We start from the raw sequence: 23,515 nt of genomic DNA on the forward strand, positions 1-23,515 counted from the left end.
GTTCTCGATGGCTAGCTGGGGTTTATTTCTGGTCCGTTTGTTGTATTAGGACTCAGCAACAGCTCAGGGTCTGTCAACTATTAGGTTGCCCAGAGAAGTTGTAGATGCCCCATCCCTGGAAGTGTTCAAGGCCAGGTTGGATGAGGCTTTGGGCAACCTGATGTAGTGGAGGGTTTCCCTGCCCATGGCAGGGGGGTTGGAACTAGACGATCTTTGAGGTCCCTTCCAACCCAAACCATTCTATGATTCTATTCTATGATTCCATTTGTAAATTATATGTATTTGTAAAAATAAGGTAGCCATGTAATAAAGTAAATCAGTGAGATGGATGAGTTGTGGCAGGTTTTGGTGCTTTTCGTGATTAAACTAACAAAGAGGTAGGAAGTGGAAAGTATATTTGGATTTGTGTTACTGTGGTTATGGATTACAGTAGATGATGGTATGTTTAAGACTATTGGGAGGACTGCACAGAGGATTATGTATTTTGAGTTTTCTTTGATTTAAGGTTTAAATAGCAATAATGTTTTTGCCAGTATTTTGGTCATGATGCATTATGAAGTTGTTGAAGTTATTTTTGAAAACTCTTTATGTTTTCTAGTGTGGGGTTTTTTTTTTTTTTTTTCCTAGTTAGGCTATGGGTAATGGATTAGAGGGGTGCCATAGCTTTAAAGAAAGTATGAGTTGGAATGCTAATTGTGGAAGGTTTATGGTTATATAAGGAGATGTGTTGTTGTATGTCAGAAGTAGGCTGAAGATTTTTAGAAAAGAAAGATGACAGAACAGCTGAATATATAATTACATACAGGAAAAAAACTTCTTGGCCACATCTTTGGGGGTTAAACTGGGGGAGTTTGTGGTAATAAAAGAAGTAAAAAAGGCAGCAAACCCACATTTTTAGTGGTTCTTTTACTGAAATAAGGTATTTGCAGTTTCCTACCAAAAAAGGTTCTTTAGTAAAGGAAATTCAGCTCTAGAGGCTGGAGGGAAAGTTTTAAATCTTTTCTTCTGAAGAAGACAGTGAGAAGAAGATAAGAAGTCTTAACTTTTTGGTTTATGCTTACCAATGTTATTTTATAATCTGTGAGAATGCTTTTGAATTAGTGTTTAATTTTTTATTTTCTGGGATTCCAGGGGGAGAAAAAAAGAAATAAGGTGAAGTATGCTAACAAGGTCAGTTGGCTAACAATGATAAGAGAGTATTCAACGAGTCAGTCCCCCACCGAGCTTAGACAAGTAGGTATGCTAATAAGAGTTGAAGAGGATTTGTAAGTGAGATTGAGATGCTGCTTGTTGTTTGCATGTACAGAGTTACAAAACTAGGATGGAAAAGAATAAGGTTAGTATTCCTCCACGGCTGTGTAAGAACAGATGGAATAGCAGATAAAAAAAGCATCATTATGGTTTGATATGGCTTGGAGATGTGATCACATGGCTTGCAGGGCTAAAGTTTTATAGGTCCCCTGCGAGGTTACATGAGGGCAAGGGAAGTGCTAATGAGGCAAGGTTAATAGAGAGGAAGCCTAGGGCACTGTTGCAGAAATAGTGAGGGGAGGTTGGGTTTTTATCAGATTTTGAATTGTTTTAAAATAATTGAAATAATACTGAAGTTCCATTGAGAGAAACTAGGTCTAGTAGACTATCACCTGCAATGATAAGTGGTAGGAGGAATTGGAAAATGGAGTGAGCGAGCATGGCATTATCAACTGAGAATCCACCTGTGATTCATTCTGCTAAGATAGGGTCAATTTAGGGGATGTTGGACAGGAGGCTAGTGATAGCTATGACTTCACAAAATGATAATTATAAGGTATCATTTATGGAGGTGATAGATGTGAGCAATAATAGAGATGCTACTCTGATCTCCCAGGTTTCTTTATAGAGTTAGGAAGTATAATAAAAAATTTGGCTCTTAGAGAGAAAAATGCAAATGAAGAAGGAGCACTATATGCATGGAGGTTATGGACTAGTCCTTTACACTTTACATCTTGGCAAATGTGGGCTAGAGAGGAGAAAGTTAATGAGCTATACTGTCAGCAGTATAGCATATAGCAAGGATCAACTCTATAAGGACTGAGTGATGAGGCAAATACCAAGGAACAGGCAAAAACTTCTCCAGTCAGAGATAGGAGTAGGTCAGAGATCGACAAAGGACTTAATTTTTACGAAAAAGGTGCTTTTTCTTTTTTTCAGATATTGGTGAGCACTAAGGTTTCTGTGATCCCTTTTGTGTTCCTACAGTGGTGCCTTTTGAGATGACGAGTCTTTGTTGTAATCCTAGTATAAAATAATACAATTAATATTAGCAGCTGCTAATATGGAGCAGCTGCTTAGTCCTTAGTCTTACAATAGGATGCCTGACTTGGCAGCAGTGTTAGTTATTGGATCCTGGTTAATTCAAGGTCATAAAGGTGTTTTTAATCCTATTTTTGATTTATTTGAGACATGACAGTGATATCAGTTAATTATGTTTTATAGAGGGCACATCTCTTGAAATGTGAAGGGACTGACATCTTTTAGTCCATGCAAACTGTTTTGCTGTATAACTGCCAGTTAGGAAGGCGGCTGAAAGGAAGATGTGGTAGACATGGTACAGCAGCTCACGGGCTTTCAGCTCACCCCTTGGATTACTGCAGAAATCTCCATTGCATCATTTGTCTCTCCCATCACCTGCTTCCTGTCACCAGCCCGTGCTGGGGACTTCGAGTGCTCCAGAGACCCTTCTCTCATTACCAGCTCTCTACAGAGCAGCTGCTCATCCACTGACCATCATTAATTGCTATATAGTCTGTTTCTTTTCCTGTCCAGAGGCTTATCTTCGGTCATACTCTTAACACATGAGGACCTACAGGTATATTCAGATGCATGAAAGCCTTCACTATGAATTAGGCACTCGGATACTCTTGAAAATCTCAGAAGTTAGTCCATGCAACAGGTTATTTCCCAGTCAAAGTATACATAACAGTAAGATTTGCTTGTTGCTGGTGGAACTTCTTTCCCTTATCGATCAACAACCCATTTCCTATATGCATTGCTCCTTTTAGCTCTATATACTTACTTATTTGATTGCATTTGTGTCTCTGTAAATCACAACTATTGTGCTAGAATTGAAGATAACAGAAAAATTAAATCGAAAAAGAGCCAGTCCTTCCTCTTATCTAGGATATTACTTTTCTAAGCTATAATATTGGCAAAGTTTAGAGATTTCTATATTTGGACCTTTATAAGAAAGAATTCAACTTACAAGATTTGTACATTAGCTTTTATAACAAACATAAATCTCTTGAGTTTTAGCTCAGTTGATCTAAGCATTTGCAAGCACGAAGGTACAAACATACTTTGAAGAAGAAATATGTTAAAAAATAAGTCTAGTTTCAGTGAAAGGAGTGTGCCATCCTTATGTTAGGGTGCAACTTAAAGAGATCTTTTGTGTTATATAAGTCACTTTGTTTTCCCAGACTTAAATCTATCCTTGTTTTACATGGTAAGTCTCTGTTAGGTTTAATTCATTACAAAAAGATGCCAATTTTTCTACATTTCTGCCCAGTTTGTGGCTCAGACAGATTGTATGTTTCATAATCAGGCTACAGTTTCAGCAGAGATTTATTTCAGTATTAGGTGCTGTCATTCCAGAGGTTTTATTGCTATTCAACAAATAGAAAACAGCACAACTATTAGAATCAACTATTTGTTACAAATTAGTGACATACATTATCTACTTTTGCATTAAATCATAAGACAAAAGAGAACTATTGACATTCACATAAATATTATAAGTGTATGGTTGAATTGCATAGAAATATAGCTATATAGATATATAACTTCCCTTATACTTCAGTTGTGGTTTACGTTCGTTAATTTAAGCAAACTCTGAAAGCTACAGTGGGCGCTGTTATTTTCACTTTCACAGAACAGGTATAGCACGTGAAAAAGTGAAGCAATTTGCTTCAAGCAAGGAACAGTCCAGGCCTGGGGCTGCTGCCATGCAGTCTCCTTCCCCTATGCATTAGACTTCACATTCTCATCATTAAAGAGCGAAAGAGATGGCAACTGCTCTCTCCAGTGCAGTCCATGCCCACCTGGTCGCTTTCCTGGATATTTACAGAGATTTTCAGCAGCACAGAGAGCCACTGAAAGATGAACCAAATCTTCTCTGGGAGCAGTGTTAGGTTAACATGGATGTCCTTCAAAGCTCTCTGCATGGTGTGTGTTTCGTTTTGCCCAGGAATATTTGCCTTATTGCTTTCAGAATATCCGGGGTTTTTTTTCAGGGCTTTATGTGATGAAGTGAGATGCCTGTAAGAGCGATCTCTGTGAATACTGGAGGCTTCTTTCTGTCACTAGTTCCTTGCCCGCTCAGAGTAGTGGTTATCTGTACTTGCAGCGGGGGAAGCACAGCTCCCTGAAATCAAAGACTTTCACTCCTTTCATCTCCGAGGGGATCTCACGGCTATTCATGAAAGATCAGGGAACTTCTAGGTGAATCAAAGAGATGGACTCTCCTGCAAGCATCTGATGAATCTGAATTCATGTAGGAAGGAAACTTGATTATACTCTTCTAAAGGTTGCCTTGGAGAGCAACCAATCCCGCAGCGCTAAGGCAGTGTAATGCCAAGGCACAAAATATCGTTGATCATTGCTATTCACCTTCATCATTAACAGATGAAGCAGAATCAAGTGGAAATATACATCGACAGATGTATTAGAAAAGCTTCAGAGAGATATGAATGCCCGGTCTAACAAACCAGCTGCTATCTGGTGAGCGTTGATGTGCTCTCTCTGACCAGCGTGGAGGACGTAGGGCAGGTGCTCAAGCCTTTGGCTCTGGAGCTTTCCGAGGCACTGCAACAAGAGTGTTCAGGGAAGCTCTGAATGGAGATGTTCTCCTAATTCCACCAAGGTTTTGCTTTAGTTTATGATTTTCTAAAGAACTCTTCCATCTGGATAGCTGACAATTAAGACAATGGAGAAGACATCTTGTAAAGGCAATTGTAAGCAGAGAGGGGACTTTTGTCCTTCTCTTCCCTCCTGTCCCTTCCTGCAATCAGCCGATATAGAAATTCATCTAACATTGTATTTAATAGAAGCATTACAGGTTGGTCAGTGATAAAACAAACCATTACTAAATGAAAGGATGACTTAAAAGTGTCCTGTTCCAGTATTAGGACCATCAGGGGAAAAAGGTATTTTTATTAACAGAATGAAACAGCTTATACATATCTGGGAGGAAAATACAACCAAAGCTCAAAAACATTAGGAAAATTGCTGATGAGATGTTTGGAAAGAAAGAAAATCTAAAAGATACATTGTTTTCTACAGAAAGACATCCAAAAAAACCTTATAAAACCTTTCAGGTATGTAACTACGGAACCTGAAACAAGATCTAGTTACAAAAAGTCTTGTGAAATGTTTTCAGGAAGTCAGCAATTAGTATTGGTTGGATAACAGCTATTTCAGGTTGCTTTTTGTTTTAAGACCTGAAACTACTTTTTACTGAAAAATTAAGAGACAAAGAATTGGTGTGACATGCTGATAAAATATGCCATCCTAACACAACTATACTGTTTAATGTGAGCTATTTAAACCTCTTGGATTTAAAAACTAAATCGTAACAAGAAATTATTTCTAGTTTTAAATTTTAATGTTGTGGATTTGTTTGGTGGGGTTTTTTTCTGAAAAGAAACAAATAGTGATGATAGTGGCATAGGTCTGCAGAGTAACTAGAATCTGCATTTGCGTCAAAACTTTCATCATCTGAAAGTTTAGGCTATTTCTATTCTTAACACAGTGATTGGCAGTACCTCAGGGAAGTGAATGAACAAGAAAAAAACACATATTTTGTCCTCCATTGCTTTCTTCCACATAAGAAAATAAATATATTTCAGAGTTATGAGAAGTTGCAGACACTATAAAGAATTGAGAATGAACAATTCCCAGTCAGAGCAATCCATTAAGAACTGCTGTAAGCAGACCACCTACACATCGTTTCTGACAAAGTGGGAAAAAGATTTTTCAGTGCTGTAATAGCTCAAAAAAGAGAATTAGAAGCGAAAGATCTATATGACTGCAATAGTTTCAGAGATTTTTTTTGAAAATTTTTTGTCTTGAATGTCATAAAATGTATTATACTTTGCGTATATTTCTTAATGGCCTTAGATATACATAATGAAGTGCCCTTTATATACATATATAAAGGGTATAGATTATACCATAGATATACATAATGAAGAGCTGTGATGTGGGTAGTGTGGCGCTACTGCACGGTAGTCAAATAGGGGTGGAGAACAGACCGATGGAAAGCTATTAATGAAACGACTGTATTAACCTAGATGCTTTTCCACAAGATATGAGATTGAGTCACTTTAGTCCTGTGCTCAAAACACTCCTTATAAAACCAAAAAGAAACAAAAAACTGTCTGAGAGATATTATCATTCCTCTGAACAAGTGCGATATGTAATTCAAACTTCTTAGTTACAGGAGGACACCATGAGGGACGGTTTAGGAAAGGGCTAAATTCTTCTAGTTATAATCTTCTGGTAGCTTTAGCAATGACAGGCAGACCTGATGAAACAGAGATGCATTAGATTTTAAGCCTGACAAGAATGAGCACAACTTGTAAACACCATCTGCAAGATGTCAAAATCATTGGTATTGCAGAATATGTCCCTGGTTCTGCACTGTAGCAGAATCTCTTGTTTCACTGTCGTAAAAGTACTTTAAATCATTCTGACTGTAATAAATACAGTACAAATAAAAACAGCACCTGGCACTTCCCTGGATAAATCAAAGAATTCAGCATACAGCATGATGGTGGTATTTTCATGACTGTTTCAGGCAAACAAAGCAGTGTAACTTCCATCTTGCCCAGAAAATAAACGGCAAGGTTGCCAAGAAATGGTTACTATTGCTGGCAACACAAATGACAGACAAATTATTTTCTGTGAGCTCCTAGATTATGGTTGTTACAATATGAGTTTGATTTAATGTTATATTCATAGTTATTGAAATAAAGGGAATTGGATTCAGGAGGTGGGTGGGAGAAAATGTTGTCTCAGAAGAGTCTGCCAGGCCAGGCTAGAAAACGAATTTTGCTGACTATTTGTATGCTAACTCACACTGATGTTCTTGCACCAAACTTCTTGACCTCCAGCTCCCAAATTTATACCATATGCTTGTTTGTGGTTTTGAGGTCTGTTGCTACACTGATGACTTGGAAGGATAATTGACATCAGCAGTTTATTGCTGTGATTCACTATTTCAGTGCTGGTTATATTCTCCGGTTCATGTGTCACCTCGCTCTGTCAAAATAAACAGATCTTCGGCAATAGCTGTTCACACTGTGTGGTGTGATAGATCATCTACACAGTGTGTTTTTCAACAGTAAAGGAATATCACAATGTTATATATTTAAGTACGCTTATAAGTTTAGAAGACGATTCCACTAGTCTTGCAGATGTCCAGGACAAGTCACGGTGACACGGCTGGGATAAGAAACCTCCGAGGCTTGGTCACAATTAATCCTCTTTGTACATTAGATGGTTTTGTGTTTCCTTTGGGATGCTCTGAGCCCTGTTTTGAGGTGTAGACTTTCTGCTCAGTGTAGCTATTTGTATACAAATGCATTCCCATATGCTTTTCAGCCATAATGCTGATATGTGCTGTTGACAGATCTTGGCAGCTGAGTGTATAGGTCATAGAATATGTATGTGTCAGACCTAGCTGAAGAAACAGCCCATGTGCAGGTGAGAAAGAAATGGGTTTTGAATAAGAAAATTCAACAAACTACTTAAATTTTTGCAAAATTGATATATTTGCAACATGTAGCTATCCATATATAATATATATGGGCATAGTGTGTATATGTATGGGCATGTGTGAGGCCATAAAAAGAAGTATTTTCCAAAATTAGGACTTTTAAGCACTTTTTGGCAGGGCAGGATTGTTTTTACTACTACAACATAAATACCTCTCTCTGAGATGGTTGACTTAAGCTCTCTTTATTGTCAATGGAGATTCGGTCAATGCAGTCAAGAGTGTATGGCAAGATTAATCTCTGCTTAAAAAAGTCACCTCAAACAGTCTGGATCAGCTTGGCACTAGAAATGCCTGTTTCTTTTAATTGACTAAAAAGGGCGTCTCCAGTGATGAGCTCAGTTGTGTTTAAAATTAGACAGGAGGAATCCCAGCCATATTGCTGACTTTGCTGCAGATTGCTGACTAAAATCTTCCATACGCAGTACAAATTTTAGGTCTAATTTTCTGCCATACTACCTGTTGAATAGTTATTTGTGCATGTGTAAAACGAGGCTAACACAACTCTAAACAGATTTTTTAAATGCTTGGGTTCTTTTATTAAAAAATAAATCCTTATTTGATGCATTCAATTCCTGTGAAAGGTAAAAAGCTCTATACAGAATTGGACCCACAGGCTCTCATTTGGGACCTCAGCTGTGAAGTAAGTATTTAACACATAATTAGCATTTTTTCCTGACCAGTGTCTTGTGCTTTGCCAGTTCCCAGCCATCATTGCTATGTTGGCAATGGCACGGCGTACAGAGGTACGGCAAAGACGACCGTTTCTGGACACAGCTGCTTGCCTTGGAACTCAGACCTGCTTTACAAAGAGCTTCATGTCAACAGCATGGAGAAAGCAGTACAGCTTGGCTTGGGGCCATTCTCTTACTGCAGGTGAGAAAAGGTCTCGTGTGCCTTGTATCTGTAAACCAAGAGATGGATGTATTGTGGAAGGGAGAAGGGCCAGGAATTTCAAAGCAGGTGTTATCCCTCTCTTGGAAAAGCTAGACTGACTTTAAAAGCCTGACATGAGGGATGTAAGTGTACATAAGACAGGATCTGGTAGACAGACTAGAACAACAGCTCCGTATGCCAAGTGAAGCTTAGACACAAAATAATGTCGGATGTTGGAAATTCCAGGTCTTTTTTTTTTTTTTTTTCCCCTGGGATTTTTTTTTTTTTTTCCGATGAGACCATAGTGACTCCATAAATGACTATCCAAAAGAAAAAGAAATGCACTAACTAAATTGAAATGTTAGTTTTTGATTTCTGCTTCTTAAATTGTGAAATATGTAACATAAAGGAAAACATTTTCAAAAGAGAAAAGTTATTCAAAAATGAAAAATCAAAGCAATAGGCTTCAATAATGTTGACATGGAATGTCAAATTTATTTCCTGGATTTCTTTCAAAGCAAAATTATTGCAAATAATATCTCACAGTGTTTCAACTTTGATTAAACCACACATACGATAAACTGTATTTCTGCTGAAGACTTCTGTTCAGCTATAATGAATATAGCTTGTGGTATACAGGTCTGTGCTTTCTTCTCAGTCACTTTATGTTCTCCCTGTCTCTGAGGTTTTTGTGAGATCAATGGATACCCATAAACAAAGGAAATGTTTCCATTTAGGAATCCTGGAGATGATCAAATGCTAAAACCAGGAAACTTCAGATGCTTCTCCATAAATTACTGGTTGATATCTAGGTTTTAGCTTTTTTTTTTTTTTTTTCCTTTTTTTTTTTTTTTTCTTCCCTGATGGAAATTCGGCCAGTATCTCAGGAAGTTCAGAATGTACTGCACTTCTTAACTCATCTGATTATAAAAAGCATGCATGCATGCTGAAAGCAGCTCTTCTCTGTCAAACACACAGTAACAAATAGTTCCTACACCCTCCCTTAACCCAGATGGAATTGCTTTCCAAGGCTTGGTCCTGATTCAAGCACTGAAGTATGAGATTTATGGTGTCCCAGCATGGCAATTTATTGGGCACATATTTTATGCTTTGATAAAACTTGATCCCTGCGGTTTGCATCATTTAAGCACAATATTCACTTGCAGATTTGAAATGCGAAGAATAAAATGGTGTAGGAGCTGATGTGTTCATGTTCTGTAGAGCTGAGAAAAAAGCTTTTCACTTTTTTGTCAGCTTGTAACAATTTCTGGGGCTATCTCTGCTACACTATATAATCCTGCAGATACCTTCTTCTTCAAATAGTCTAATTTAGAAACATTGTTGGCGGAAGATGACTCAACCTCTGTTACTTCTTCAGTTCTGAGAATTTGAAAGTACTCAAATCTTTTTAAGAGCAGTCAGACTACAAAGAAAAAAATATTGAAGAACCTTACAATAATAGATAGTGCTTCTGATAAATCCAACCGAAATTAGAATTACTGTTTATCTGAAGCCCTGAATTACCTTGTCTATTTTTCTTGGCCTACTGAAGATCTTTCTGGAAAGAAATCCTAATGGAATCAAACCAAAACCTGTTTAACACCAAGGTAAAACAAGGCTAAATTGTTTCTGATATTCCTTACCCCTGCCCTTTTGACAAATACAATATTTTCTTGAGGTAGTCTTTAATTTCCTCAGGCTCTCCAGGGAATATGAACTTGAGCTTCTCAAGTTCATTTTTGCTAGCTATTCTTGTTATGGATTTTCTTTGAATCTAGATGTGTTGGAATTTCCTTGCTTAAAAAAATAATCTAAAAAAGGAATCTCTCCCATGGGATCTAGTCCTGAAAATAGCTGAGCTGATATCTGTTAAAGCACTTCAGTGTGGGCTGTATTTAAACCATGTGAACATGCTCATGCATCCAAATACTTGTAGGCAAATTTTACAGGTGTTTAGTCATGTGTCTGTATTTCAGGTCCTAGAGAACCTTAGATTTGTTTAGCTTTAAGCATGAAGAACGCTACTGAAAGGCTGCTCACCCATTTAGCAGGTGCTTCAGCACTTTGTCAGATGGCTTGAAGACTGAGGGTCCTGTCAGTCCTCTGCATGGTGCAGAGGAAAAAGTAGAAGACCTCTGGGAAGGTTGGAACAACAATGTGATTAATGCTTGTAATTCACTCTCCCCCTGAATTAATTAGAAATCCAGATGATGATGAGAAGCCGTGGTGTTACATCATGAAGGACAACAGTTTGTCTTGGGAGTATTGTGACATTCCATCTTGTGGTATGTAAAGGCTTTCTTAAAATCCGTATTAAGAATGAATGAAGAAAGATTTATGGATGCTAAAACAAGCTTTCGCTGTATAATTTTGAACATTGTGCTGTTCCCAGGAGTATTGACTATTTCAGTGTTTGCAGTAAATCAAATAACAAGCTGCTTTTGCATTTTTTTGGAGTTGTGATACAATCTGTGATTTTGTCCTGAAATACTGTATAACAGCAGTGTCGTATTACTACTTTCACTCAAAATCATTCAAAATCACCAAATTTTCTACTAGAACATGCAAGATGTCGGAAATGATTGATGCTTTGGTGCAAATTGTCATTACTCAGGGAATTATGGTCCCAGAGAAGTGAATGGGCCTCTGTGAGCAAATATAGAACTGGATCCTGAAGATGCATGAGACATAATATTTAATTCCAAAACCTAATGATTCTGCTCTTCCCCTAAATTAATATTTAGCTGTTAATGTTGACTCATAGAATCATAGAATTATTTAGGTTTGAAGAGACTTTGAAGATCATCAAGTTCAACCGTTAACCTAGCACTGCCAGGTCCACCGCTAAACTGTGTCCCTAAGTGCCACATCTACATGTCTTTTAAATACCTCCAGGGATGGTGACCCAATCACTTCCCTGGGCATCCTGTTCCAATGTTTGACAACTCTTTTGGTGAAGATGTTTTTTCTAATATCCAGTCTAATACTCTGCCGGCGCAACTTCAGGCCATTTCCTCCTGTCCTAAGACATGGGACCAGATGAGGTGCATCCACGGGTCCTGAAGGAACTGGCAGATGAAGTCGCTAAGCCACTATCCATCATATTTCAGAAGTCGTGGCAATCTGGTGAAGTTCCCAATGACTGGAAAAGGGGAAACATAGCCCCCATCTTTAAAAAGGGGAAAAAAGAAGACCCAGGGAACTACAGGCCAGTCAGTCTCACCTCTGTGCCCGGCAAGATCATGGAGCAGATCCTCCTGGTGACTGTGCTAAGGCACATAGAAAACAAGGAGGTGATTGGTGACAGCCAACATGGCTTCACTAAGGGCAAATTCTGCCTGACTAATTTGGTGGCCTTCTATGATGAGGTTACAGCATTGATGGATAGGGGAAGACCAACTGACATTGTCTGCCTGGACTTATCCAAAGCATTTGATACTGTCCCACACCACATCCTTGTCTCTAAACTGGAAAGACATGGTTTTGATGGATGGACCACTCGGTGGATAAGGAATTGGCTGGATGGTCACACTCAAAGAGTTATGGTCAACGGTTCAATGTCCACGTGGAGGCCAGTGATGCGTGGTGTTCCTCAGGGGTTGGTACTGGGACCAGTGCTATTTAACATCTTTATAGGAGACATGGACAGTGGAATTGAGTGCACCCTCAGCAAGTTTGCAGATGACACCAAGTTGTGTGGTGTTGTGGACATGGTGGAGGGAAGGGATGTCATCCAGTGGGACCTTGACAGGCTGGAGAGGTGGGCCTGTGAGAACCTCATGAAGTTGAACAAGGCCAAGTGCAAGGTCCTGCATGTGGGTCGGGGCAACGCCAAGCACAAGTACAGGCTGGGCGGAGAATGGATTGAGAGCAGCCCTGAGGAAAAGGACTTGGGAGTGCTGGTGGATGAGAAGCTCAACATGAACCGGCAATGTGCGCTGGCAGCCCAGAAAGCCAACTGTATCCTGGGCTGTATCAAAAGGAGCGTTCCCAGCAGGTCGAGGGAGGTGATTCTGCCCCTCTACTCTGCTCTCGTGAGACCCCACCTGGAATACTGTGTTCAGCTCTGGCGTCTCCAACACAAGAAGGACATGGAGCTACTGGAACGAGTCCAGAGGAGGGCCACGAAGATGATGCGAGGGCTGGAGCACCTCTGCTACGAAGACAGGCTGAGAGAGTTGGGGCTGTTCAGTCTGGAAAAGACAAGGCTCTGGGGTGATCTTATAGCAGCTTTCCAGTACCTAAAGGGGGCCTACAGGAAAGCTGGAGAGGGACTTTTTACAAGGGTGTGTAGTGATAGGACAAGGGGCAATGGATTTAAACTGAAAGAGGGCAGATTTAGATTAGATCTAAGGAAGAAATTTTTTACATTGAGGGTGGTGAGGTACTGGAACAGGTTGCCCAGAGAAGTTGTGGCTGCCCCATCCCTGGAAGTGTTCAAGGCCAGGTTGGATGCAGCTTTGGGCAACCTGGTGTAGTGGAGGGTTTCCCTGCCCATGGCAGGGGGGTTGGAACTAGATGATCTTTGAGGTCCCTTCCAACCCTAACCATTCTATGATTCTATGATTCTATGACGTTTTGAACGGAGCGGAGCTGTATTCTGAAAAGTCAGTGGTCCTTTTTTCCCCTTTTATGGTATTAATAAAAGTGACCTAGCCCTTGCTATTACAATGCTCAGTCCAGAATCTGAAAATGAAGATGTGATGTATCGTGCATTCTGTTGTGTCTCCTCTGGTAGTGAAGGTTGTATTTGTACTAGTAAATGAAACAGTGTCTGGGAACGTTCACAGATACATTTAATTTGCACTAGTATACGTGTAGCCAGAGTGTTGGAAATAAGCATAACTTTCAGTCTTGCAAGTCTCCTGAGGAACTGAACTAGATTCAGTTGTATGTGAATGTTCAATGACAATTTAACAAACCTTTCTTTTAAATACTCCTATAAAAGTTCCAGTCCTTAGAAATCAGAACGATTTATAGTCTGATGCCATACCCCTTTATATCTCAGCAAGTAGGGAAAGGAGTCCACCAGTTCCAGACAATGCAGATAGTTCTGCAGTTACCAGAAGACCGTGTGGGAGAAGACACCAAAAAAGAAGTTTTGCGAGACCTAGGATTGTTGGGGGCTCTTCATCTCTGCCTGGATCTCATCCCTGGACAGCTGCCATATATATTGGAGAGAGTTTCTGCGGTGGAAGCCTTATTCAGACTTGCTGGGTTGTGTCAGCAGCACACTGCTTTCTTAACAGGTAAACTCACCCATTAGTTTGACAGTAGATCCCTTCCTCCACGTAGTCACCATCCACTTGTGACTCACAACAAACCTAAACTGAACCAAGTGAGAAAGAAGATGAGACTATAAAAGGCCAATGTTTCAAAAGGAGTTTCCAGTAATTTGAGTGCAGTTCATGCGCTAACAAATAGCTCAGAGTCCTATTACCTCACAAGTCCTTACCTCGTTTCTTAAGGAGTCTCAAAGAAGATAAATGACCAAATTGAAGGAATAAGGTAGTGCTGAGCAGGACATAGAAAGGGAAGTTGCATGTGCAGGGATCTGCAGGGGAATATAAGTATTTATCTTCTTCTCAGTTACCTTTTTGAACATTTATGCCTGCTTTGAGTTGTAACACAGATGACCATGCTCATTGCTGAGTTTTGTTCAAAAAGGCTGAGATAGCCAAGCGATGATTTATTAGAGACAGTAAATTACCGTTGATTGACACAAATAGAGTGGGCTGAGCTTTACGAAAGACAAAGGGAAGAACCGAACTGCGGTTACATTTTTGACGCTGATTTACTTGAGAGGTGTATTGGGTTTTTCTGAAGTTTTTTTTGTCCTTCAGCTGTGGGACACTGGATAAAATATTGACAATAGGATGCTTTTACTTTATTCAAAATATTTCATTTTCCACAAGTGATGAACCCTTTTCCTGATTTCAGTTTGATCACATTGATGGGAAAAATATTACATCATTTCATACCCATTGCTCCTTTGCATGGTAAAGAAGCCAAGAGAAACAGAAAACCTTGTGCCAGAACACATACACTGATAGCTTGTAGAGCTAATAATACCATTGTGAATGCTGTACTGAAGCATTTGGAGCTCGAGCCACAACGCATTTGTTTTTCAAATGTTGTGAAATAGCTACTAACTTTGGCAGCTATTCAGGACATTTCCACCCACTTCCAGCTGGTGGTTTGCTACATACAGATTTTCCGTAATTGCTGCATTGTAATTTGCACTCTTCTATGTGTTTAGTACCTCTGTTAGCCACAATTTCTACTGTTTTCCGCTAGGCGACAATAGATACCTGTGCAGCTAACTTGTTGGGTTTTTTTTTTTCCTTTTTCTGTAACCCCTCCTGTTTTATTTCTTTTCCTGAATGAACCACCTGAAAGTCATAGTAGAACCATTCAGTGCCTTTAAAATCTATTCTAGAAACCGTTCAGAGAAGTGAATTTCCACTCTGTTTTACAGGCCCAAAATCTCATTTTCAAGGAGGCTGGTTTAAAGAACTTTGAGAAAGTGCTGGCCTTACATATTAATCAAAGAATATTTTATTGTCTTTTTGTTTTCCAGTCACAAAAAACCCACCCACTTTGCTTTTTCCTTTGTTAATTATAAGCATAGTTATTGTTGTAGGGTAGCTGCCCGCTCTCTGCGCTGCAATACGCCGGAATCTCTGTCCCCTAAGTACTCTGCTGTTGGTCATTGCTTTGTGCTCAGTACTGGAGGAGACCCCACGGTGCTTTTGTATCTGACAGGCTCTGCTGATGCACAGAAATACGTCTACGGGAACTGCAACGGTGTTAACCACTCTGCATCTGTGCCTGATGTGTGACAGCAGATATTTTCTACTCCTGCACTGGATACCAAAATATACGAGTCCTCCAATGTTGAAGACACTTGCTAACTAAATTAATTGTAGACTTATGCACACATAGATCAAATTGGTTTTAAAACAAGCGTGATATTTTAATTCTATTCCTTTCAAAACTGGAGAATTTACTGTCTTTCCAAATAATTCTGGATTATTCCCAAATGTCCCTTTCTTCCCAGCTGTTGTACTGGTTCTTATTAGTTGTCTGTCCTAGGACACTGGATATGAGAGGACTGTGGTTTTTTTAAAGTAAACAATTAATGGTTGAAAAAGATGGTGTGAATTACAAAAGCTGTATTCTCCTCTGAGTGTACTTTTTCCCATTAGATCCGTGTGCTGCTGGGACCTTCCTCCACTAGGTTGCTCTTGACTCTAGACAACAGATTTAACATAGATCAATCTAATATCAGAGCAGAAATGGTGATAGCCCTTAGGTGGAAGCTGCCCAGATGTTTCTGAGTTGTCAATCTGCCAGTACCTTTAACATCTTGACCCATGCCTGTAGCCTGTAATATTTTAAGAACCTGGTTTCCCAGAGAAATGAGATATCCACCACCGACTCATCTTTTGGTCCCTCATTTCTTCCTCAGTAATTTTTTTACTCATTGGCAAAGTCTGATTGAGATTGAGTCAGTTAAGTTTTTAGAATAAGAAGCGCTTGCAGACCCTGAAGGTGCTTGTTAGTCAGGCAGCAGCTGGGCACCAGTGCACGCACTTGTCTTTTCCTTCTGTCAAGGAGCAGCAGCCTTTAATGAGGCTAATCAGGACCCACAGAGCCTGGGACTGGCTGCAACATTAGTCATCTTTTTCCTGGCCCACAGCGGGTAGGAAGCCTGGCAAACAGGTCAAGGCATTATGAGAGGGTAAATAACGGCCGTGGTGGGGGGCTGAGGTTGTCACAGTTCAAGGGACACACAGCCATTGGAAATTCGATTCCAGTTGACCTGCTAATCACAGAATTGCTTATTCTCTCTTTTGCATTACAGTCCACCAAAATCAACTATTACAGTAGTTCTGGGTCAGCATATATTTAATAAAACAACTGATGTAACACAAACATTTGGAATAGAGAAATATATCTTGCATCCTCAGTATTCAGTGTTCAACCCTGTTGAAAATGATATTGGTGAGTATTTTCGCTCTTACAGATTTATTTTCTGTTTATTTCCGTTAGTTTCAAGTCGAGCTGTTCTATCAAAAGCTACCTTCACTGTGGAAAAATCGTGAGCATTAGGAGAAGCTTTTGAGTGGAGGGGTTCTTAGTTCTACCAGAGTTATAACAGTATCTGAAAGCTAGACAAATTAAGATGAAAAATAAATTGCAAATTTTAAATAATTATGATAATTAGCCTTTGGAGCAATTTACCTAGATGTACGGCAGATTCATCATCACTTCAGGTCTTTGTGCATTTAGGCATTTTTTTCAACTGAACCAGAAACTGTGAGCTTGATGCAGGAATTACTTGGTAAAATTCTATTGTCTGTGTTGTATGTATAAGGGATCTGACTAGATGAGTATAATAGCCCCATCTCTCCTGAAAATCTATGTTACTAAGAATCATTTTTTACACAGAGTTAGATTTAAAAAACAGCTGTCTTATCAGTCAAAAGTTAAATGCCCTTCTGATTGACCTTACAATATTAGCCAGAATGACAATGGAACAGCAACTTGCTGCATATTTTCTTATCTGCTCTTGTGGAAGGTGGCACATCACCCTGGGGTATCAAGCTGTGTAGTCTTGAAGACTATTTAATAGCCTGGCATTGGGGATATTTTAGGTCAGGCATATACTGTTTGTTTTTTTTTTTCTCCAAGATGGTGAATATTTTCCACTATGTAGCAAAAAGCATTCAGATACTGTGTTGGTGGGAGCTCTGTCACAGCATACCAGGAGACGAACCGGATTTGGGGGATTACTCTGCTCTGAAATATCCTGGTGTAAACTGCGGTTGGGACTTTGAGATTTCCTAACCTTTTGAATTACTCTGAAATTTGGCATGCCTCACCAACGTGCAATGTCCACATCAGAGTCAGCTGAACATGGAGTTCGTAAGACGTGCCCCACTGCAAACAAACAAGCAGGCAGAAGCTGGGGGGAAAGATATGGGGGCACATTCTGCCCTATCAGTGACTTCTACTGATGCAGCAGAAGAATTATTTCCTGCTGATAATGGTTTTTAAAGGAAACACACTACCACATGAGTGTTTGTTCGGAAATTCAGAGGATTCAGAAGCAGGCTGAGTTGGTGGGAAGAGGAGGAAGGTGAGGAAGAGCAAGATGCTGAGCGTTGGAGCATGGTTTTTGTGGACTTCTCAGCCTGTGAGATACCCTTTACATATTCCACAAAGGCCAAAAAAATATAGCCAGAAGAGAAACAAGACTATTCAATAGGACCTCTTACTTTCCACACAGCTGTGCTCAGAAAACCTAGAGCTTTCAAAAGGCATCATGTGAAGTAATAGATGTGTCCACATTACCTCAGCTTTGTCCTCTTTGTGTAGTGCGCTCAAGTGCTTGTTACACCAAGTAGAAGGTCCCCTCTCTTGCTCTACAGCCAAATGCAGGGAGTTTGCTACAGGGGAACCAACATTTCTTCTACTTTTGACATCTTCTTTCAGTATCAAGCTCATAATGCTGCACAACTCCATATTTACACTGCTTTCAGCTGCATGAGGGGATAGTAAAGGTTGTGTAATTCTTTGTAGCTTTCAGAAGCCTGGTTTTGAAATATCTTCATTTTCTATCCCTTAATTTTCAATATCTTAAATTTTGCTGAACTCAGTGATAACAGAGCACGAAATACACCAGCTCTTTCAGTAATTAATTTTTCAAATCAAATTGGAATTAGGCAGGTGGCCAGAATTTCAGAAGCAGTAAGCACTTGCACATCCCACTTATTGCAGTTGAAAGTTGTGGATATGTCACTGTTATTTAACTTCAAAGTGGGAGGAAACATATGTATTTTTTATCTTCCCCCTTCTCTACAAAGGCAGTGAAGCAAAATCTGCTCAGTGAGTGCAGCATAAAATAAATATTCCCACAAGGGGAGTAGCTGAATGTTTCAGCCTTCAATTTGCTGTGAAATCAGGTGCTGTTGAGATGAGTCTGTCTCTCTTTGATTGAAATATCTTAATTAAGAGAGGCTTAGGGGATAATTAAAGTTGTATCTGAGACCCATTGCTGCCAATCCCATCAAAGAAAGGGAACAGTCACTTTATTCCTGCTATGTTTTCTACTCTGCAGCTTTGATTAAGTTGAAGAAGAACGGCCCGCGTTGTGCTGTCAAGTCTCAGTTTGTTCAGCCCATCTGCTTGCCAGAAAGTAACACCGTTTTCCCTGATGAGTTCAAATGTCAGGTTTCTGGATGGGGACACAAGCATGAGAGTGAGTAAAATGAGAGTTGGTATCTGTAGAAAAAACTGATGATCATTAAAACAATGCTCAAGTATAAGCTATAAAACTGATACTTCGACAAAATATTGTCCAAGGGACTTTTGGTGGGATTCTTTTTACCTCCTTTTAAATGTTTACAACATTTACACCTGAAATAGTCCTCCTGGACTTCCTTCACAGTCCTTGGAATTTGGATTGTGGTTCCCTTGACCAAATGTTTGCATCTATTTTAGGGTGAGATGAGCTGTGAGCCAGCTAGATCTCTGTGGACTGGTAGGGGAGCAAGTAACTTAGTTGTAGGTGCCAACAACTTGACACCTTAGTTGAGTGAATCCTACTCCTGATTTCTCAAGGTAGTTATCAAAGACTGCAAACCAAGCACAATCAACTTACTGGTCTGTGATGGAGGAAATCTTTACCTTCACAAGCAAAAAACTTTGGAAACATCTACAGAAGAGGGCCAGATAAGGGCTAAGAAGCACTTACATCCAGGTTGAGAAAGGTGGAAAAATCCATCCCGTCCTTCCAGATGAGGAATTCCAGGATTATGAGGCTTGACCATCCTGCTTTGATGTGGAGATAGCACAGACCTATGTAGATAGATGAGAAGGATGGAGGAGTTGTCTGCCTCATTTTGGTAAGAGATTTAGTGTGAGCGAATGCTGTCCTGCTTTAAATGCGCAATCTAAAAGGCAAAAAGAATTAATGGAGCCTTTGATAAGTTGATCATTTAATATCACATCTGGAAAGAGGAGAGAACAAGAGTGCTGAGGGAGTGTTCCTGAGTCTCTAGGGTATGAAAGAACCCAAAGTGGATTCATGTCTAGACATTGCATACTGTTATTTTAAAGGGGATGGAGTCTGACTGGAGAAGCAGAAAGTGTTCTGATCACTCGAAAAATTGTTATCTTTTAAAGAGTTCTACAACATAAATATGACTGAGATGTGTTAAGTGTGTTTATATGTTGTATTGTGCACTGTATTTCCATGTTACGCTCATCACATTCTATAGAAATGACTTTCTTTTCCTCTCTGGGAATTTTTTGAAGATATATCTGGTTATTCAAATGTCCTGCAAGAAACACTGGTTCCAATTATTACTGAGGAGAAGTGCAGAAGACCTGAAATTTATGGAACAGAAATCACTGAAAATATGTTGTGTGCTGGCTACTTTGATAGCAAATCTGATGCTTGTCAGGTAATGTTGTAAGTCATCTCTAGGCAGAGAACATAAATGTGTATTATTGACAGAAATGTTGCAGTGTTACTGTGCTTATAATTGACATTACATGGTCCTAAAGAAAAGAAACATTCCTAAAGACAAGAAACTTATGTGACCGCACTGTTTACTTCAATTAAGTTCTACAGAAAGGCAAAAAAACTCCAAGATCTTATATTCGTCCTACCTTCATAAAAGGCAGTGGCTGTGCACTGCAGGGTGTGTTGCTTTAGGTCCTGGCTGAACTTGCAGTGTGATGGCAATGGTTTGCTGGCCCGTTGACAGTGATGGGCTAGCAAGCCCAACCAGCTCATTCCCATGTGGAGCCAAATGCCCGAGCTGCTGCCTCTTGCCTGAATGGAAGTAAAGATACCTGGGTAGGAGGTGAGGAGCAATGGATAGGACTTAATGGTATAGGGTATCAGTCAATAGGAAATTGTGTTTCATGACTTCAGTCCTTCATGGAATGACTTCATGCTCTTACTACTTTGCATCTCTTTTTGAGTTATGCCACACCCTGGTTATTAATCTTCTTAGTTGCAGAATTGTTGTGGTAATGATGATGAGACTATTTTTCAAATGAAGGATCAGATTATTCCTTACATAAACATTCAGATTTTATCTACAGTTTATTTTGAAGGAGGGTTATCCTCTACTAGCATAAATTTGGGATCAGGCAGCACATAGCTAACAGTCAGCAGTGAGATTAAGTAAAGCAAAGAATATCATGTATACTTTGTGCTGGAACCCCTACAGTGACCGTAAAAGTGCCGAAAGAAAGGCATCAAGAGTGAAATGGCAGCAGCCAGCAGAGGCTCAGGGTTCCCAGGCCAAGGCTGAGAACTGATCGTATTAAGTGTTCGTACTAGCCAGAGAACTAGAAACTACCTTGCTTGCTCAGTTTTCCTTGCCTTACCCAGGAAGCACAAATATAAGACGCAGCATTATAGCTCGTTTTCACTCCCTGCCATGGAAAAACAGAGTTGATCAGGAATGAGAGGGAGAAAGAAGAAAGCGGAGACAAGGAGAGTGGAGCTGCATAAAGACAAGTGGTGTGGAGAGAGTTGCAAAGTCTGAGAAACGGTGATTTAGAGTCACAAATGTTGCAGAAGAACAGTGCTCATGACATTAAATCATTATTAGTGAATCAATAATTCATATTTTTTCCCTGTTGCCAGACTTGTAGTTTGGTCTAAGGTGGAACAGGGTCGATCTCGTAATGTCACAACAAATGAAGCTGACCTCTGAGTTTTCTAGATGTATGCTTAGGAAATTAAACTATTAATCACTTGTTATATATAAAAATATTTCAAAATCAAGAAATGTCAAGTAGATAATGTGTTCTGCTTGATTATTTTGTAAAGATTTTCTTGGGAACTCTTTTTTCTTTTTTCTTTTTTCTTTTTTCTTTTTTCTTTTTTCTTTTTTCTTTTTTCTTTTTTCTTTTTTCTTTTTTCTTTTTTCTTTTTTCTTTTTTCTTTTTTTTTTGTTTTAAATCCGTGCACTTATGCCAAAGTATCAGTGAGAAGTAAATTGATCTGACACTTCATTTGATGTCTCTCCTTTATCTCAGTAATCTCCAAATATAAAGGCAACACAATTTTCCTATCTACTTGGCTTTCAAGGGATTTTCTTTTTAAATAATAAAAAATATATTTCTCCTTTGTCTCTAAAAACTAGAGTGGTGGCTCCTTTCACCAGTACTGTTTAAGTCACATTTTTCTTTTCATTTCTAACGTTTTCATTTCTGTAGAAAATCAGTCTAAGAGTAATGATAATAAAACCCCCTTTCCTGAATGCTTGCAAGCTTTTAAATAAGTAGAAGTGTTCCAAATTAATCCTTGTTGTAATGTGTCATCAAACATTAGTTTGGTCTCATTTTTGGTTTATGGTTTTAATGACAAGATAAATGCTCAGTAGCATCAAATTCAACAGATGAAAAAAAAAACATATGCCACATAAAATTACAGCATCCCACATTCACGTGGAAAAATGTATATGTATGCAACGCTTTTCTTTGTAAATTTTTTGGTCTCTGATGGTTGCGATAAACTGCATTGAGAAACTCCAAATATTCTCTGCCTTATGTAAACCATCCACGCAGGGCCTGTATTACAACGTAGTGTAAGACCCAAAGACTTGCTTACTCCTCTTGGAAATGACCCACATCAACTGTGCTCTTCAGTAGGTGTCTGAATCTAAAAGAACTTCATTTTTTTAAAGAAAATCTGATATTTTATACTTCCGTTCGATGTGGAATTAAAAAAACTCACCATCATATTAGAGGTGAGTATGACTAAAAAAAAGGTTTCTACGATGAAACTTCAGTAGACCACTGCTTCCATATTATTTTTTTTTAGTTTAAATCTCATATGCAAACATTCTTAATTTAGGACTTTCCCAAACTGATATTTTTGTGACTGCTTTCTATCAAATTAGATAATCTTTCCTTACTTTTAACACAGGGAGATTCCGGTGGACCTCTGGCCTGTGAGGAAAATGAAGTCTCTTACCTCTATGGAATTGTCAGCTGGGGAGATGGCTGTGGCAGAGTCAACAAACCTGGAGTATATACACGATTGACAAACTATGTAAATTGGATTAATGAGAAAATAGCCCCCCGAAAAAATAGTTGAACCCTTAAACATGCAAACATTTGAAGCAGGGTTCCGAAGTCTTTCTGTTTCATTAAAGTGGCATACTTTGTTCTAAGCTAGTATGGAAAATGTCATGGTAATTCGTAGCAATTCCAAACCAGATCACCAAAAGTTGGCCTAACGCATCTGATGTCAGCATCCTTGATCTAGAATTTTAGGGCTGTGGATAGCTCAATGTATGAGACTGTCTTTATTTCGCTCAATAAAGCAAATATGTCAAGAGAGTGTACCAAAATCTATAACTGTTTGTCTGCTTGGTGGATTGCCTAAAAAGTTATTTAAATGTTTTTGTACAGTTTCTGGTGGAGCTGTGGACCCTCAAACCAACCCGTAACAAGATTGTCCTTGTATTCTCAGATGAGACAAAAAATACACAGGAGAAGCACCAAAAATGAAATTCCCTCTCCACCAGAAGTGGTCTCTTGATGTTCAGGTCAGGAGACACCAACAGAGCAACACAGGTGAAGCTGCTCCTCACCTAACTACAGCAAACCAGTTCTGGGGAAAAAATAGAGGGGTTAGGTTTTGATTCAACCAAACATGTAAGCACATTTTTATGTTCCCCTGACGTAAAACTAGGAACATGCTTCAGAGCTCTGCTGAATCTGGTGTGCAATTTTCCAGCAAGGTTCATGAGAAACCTGTTGAGAGCATGAAGTTTCTTGCTGCAAAATGTC

At 39.3% G+C, this 23,515-nt stretch overlaps 1 protein-coding gene across 2 annotated transcripts in view; it reads left to right on the plus strand.

Moving 5' to 3' along the window:
- HGFAC (HGF activator) overlaps positions 1-22,817 on the plus strand; it is a 43,986-nt gene extending 21,169 nt beyond the window's left edge. For both annotated transcript variants that reach the window (XM_009988281.2, XM_086612088.1), the window contains exons 8-14: positions 8,512-8,686; positions 10,886-10,971; positions 13,695-13,935; positions 16,554-16,693; positions 18,813-18,953; positions 20,012-20,160; positions 22,647-22,817. In XM_009988281.2, the coding sequence (XP_009986583.2) occupies positions 8,512-8,686; positions 10,886-10,971; positions 13,695-13,935; positions 16,554-16,693; positions 18,813-18,953; positions 20,012-20,160; positions 22,647-22,817 (1,103 nt within the window). The remainder of the gene's footprint in view (positions 1-8,511; positions 8,687-10,885; positions 10,972-13,694; positions 13,936-16,553; positions 16,694-18,812; positions 18,954-20,011; positions 20,161-22,646) is intronic.
- The last annotated feature ends 698 nt before the right edge of the window (positions 22,818-23,515 follow it).

This window comes from Tauraco erythrolophus, chromosome 5, assembly GCF_009769465.1.
Source record: "Tauraco erythrolophus isolate bTauEry1 chromosome 5, bTauEry1.pri, whole genome shotgun sequence".
Classification (NCBI taxonomy): domain Eukaryota; kingdom Metazoa; phylum Chordata; class Aves; order Musophagiformes; family Musophagidae; genus Tauraco; species Tauraco erythrolophus.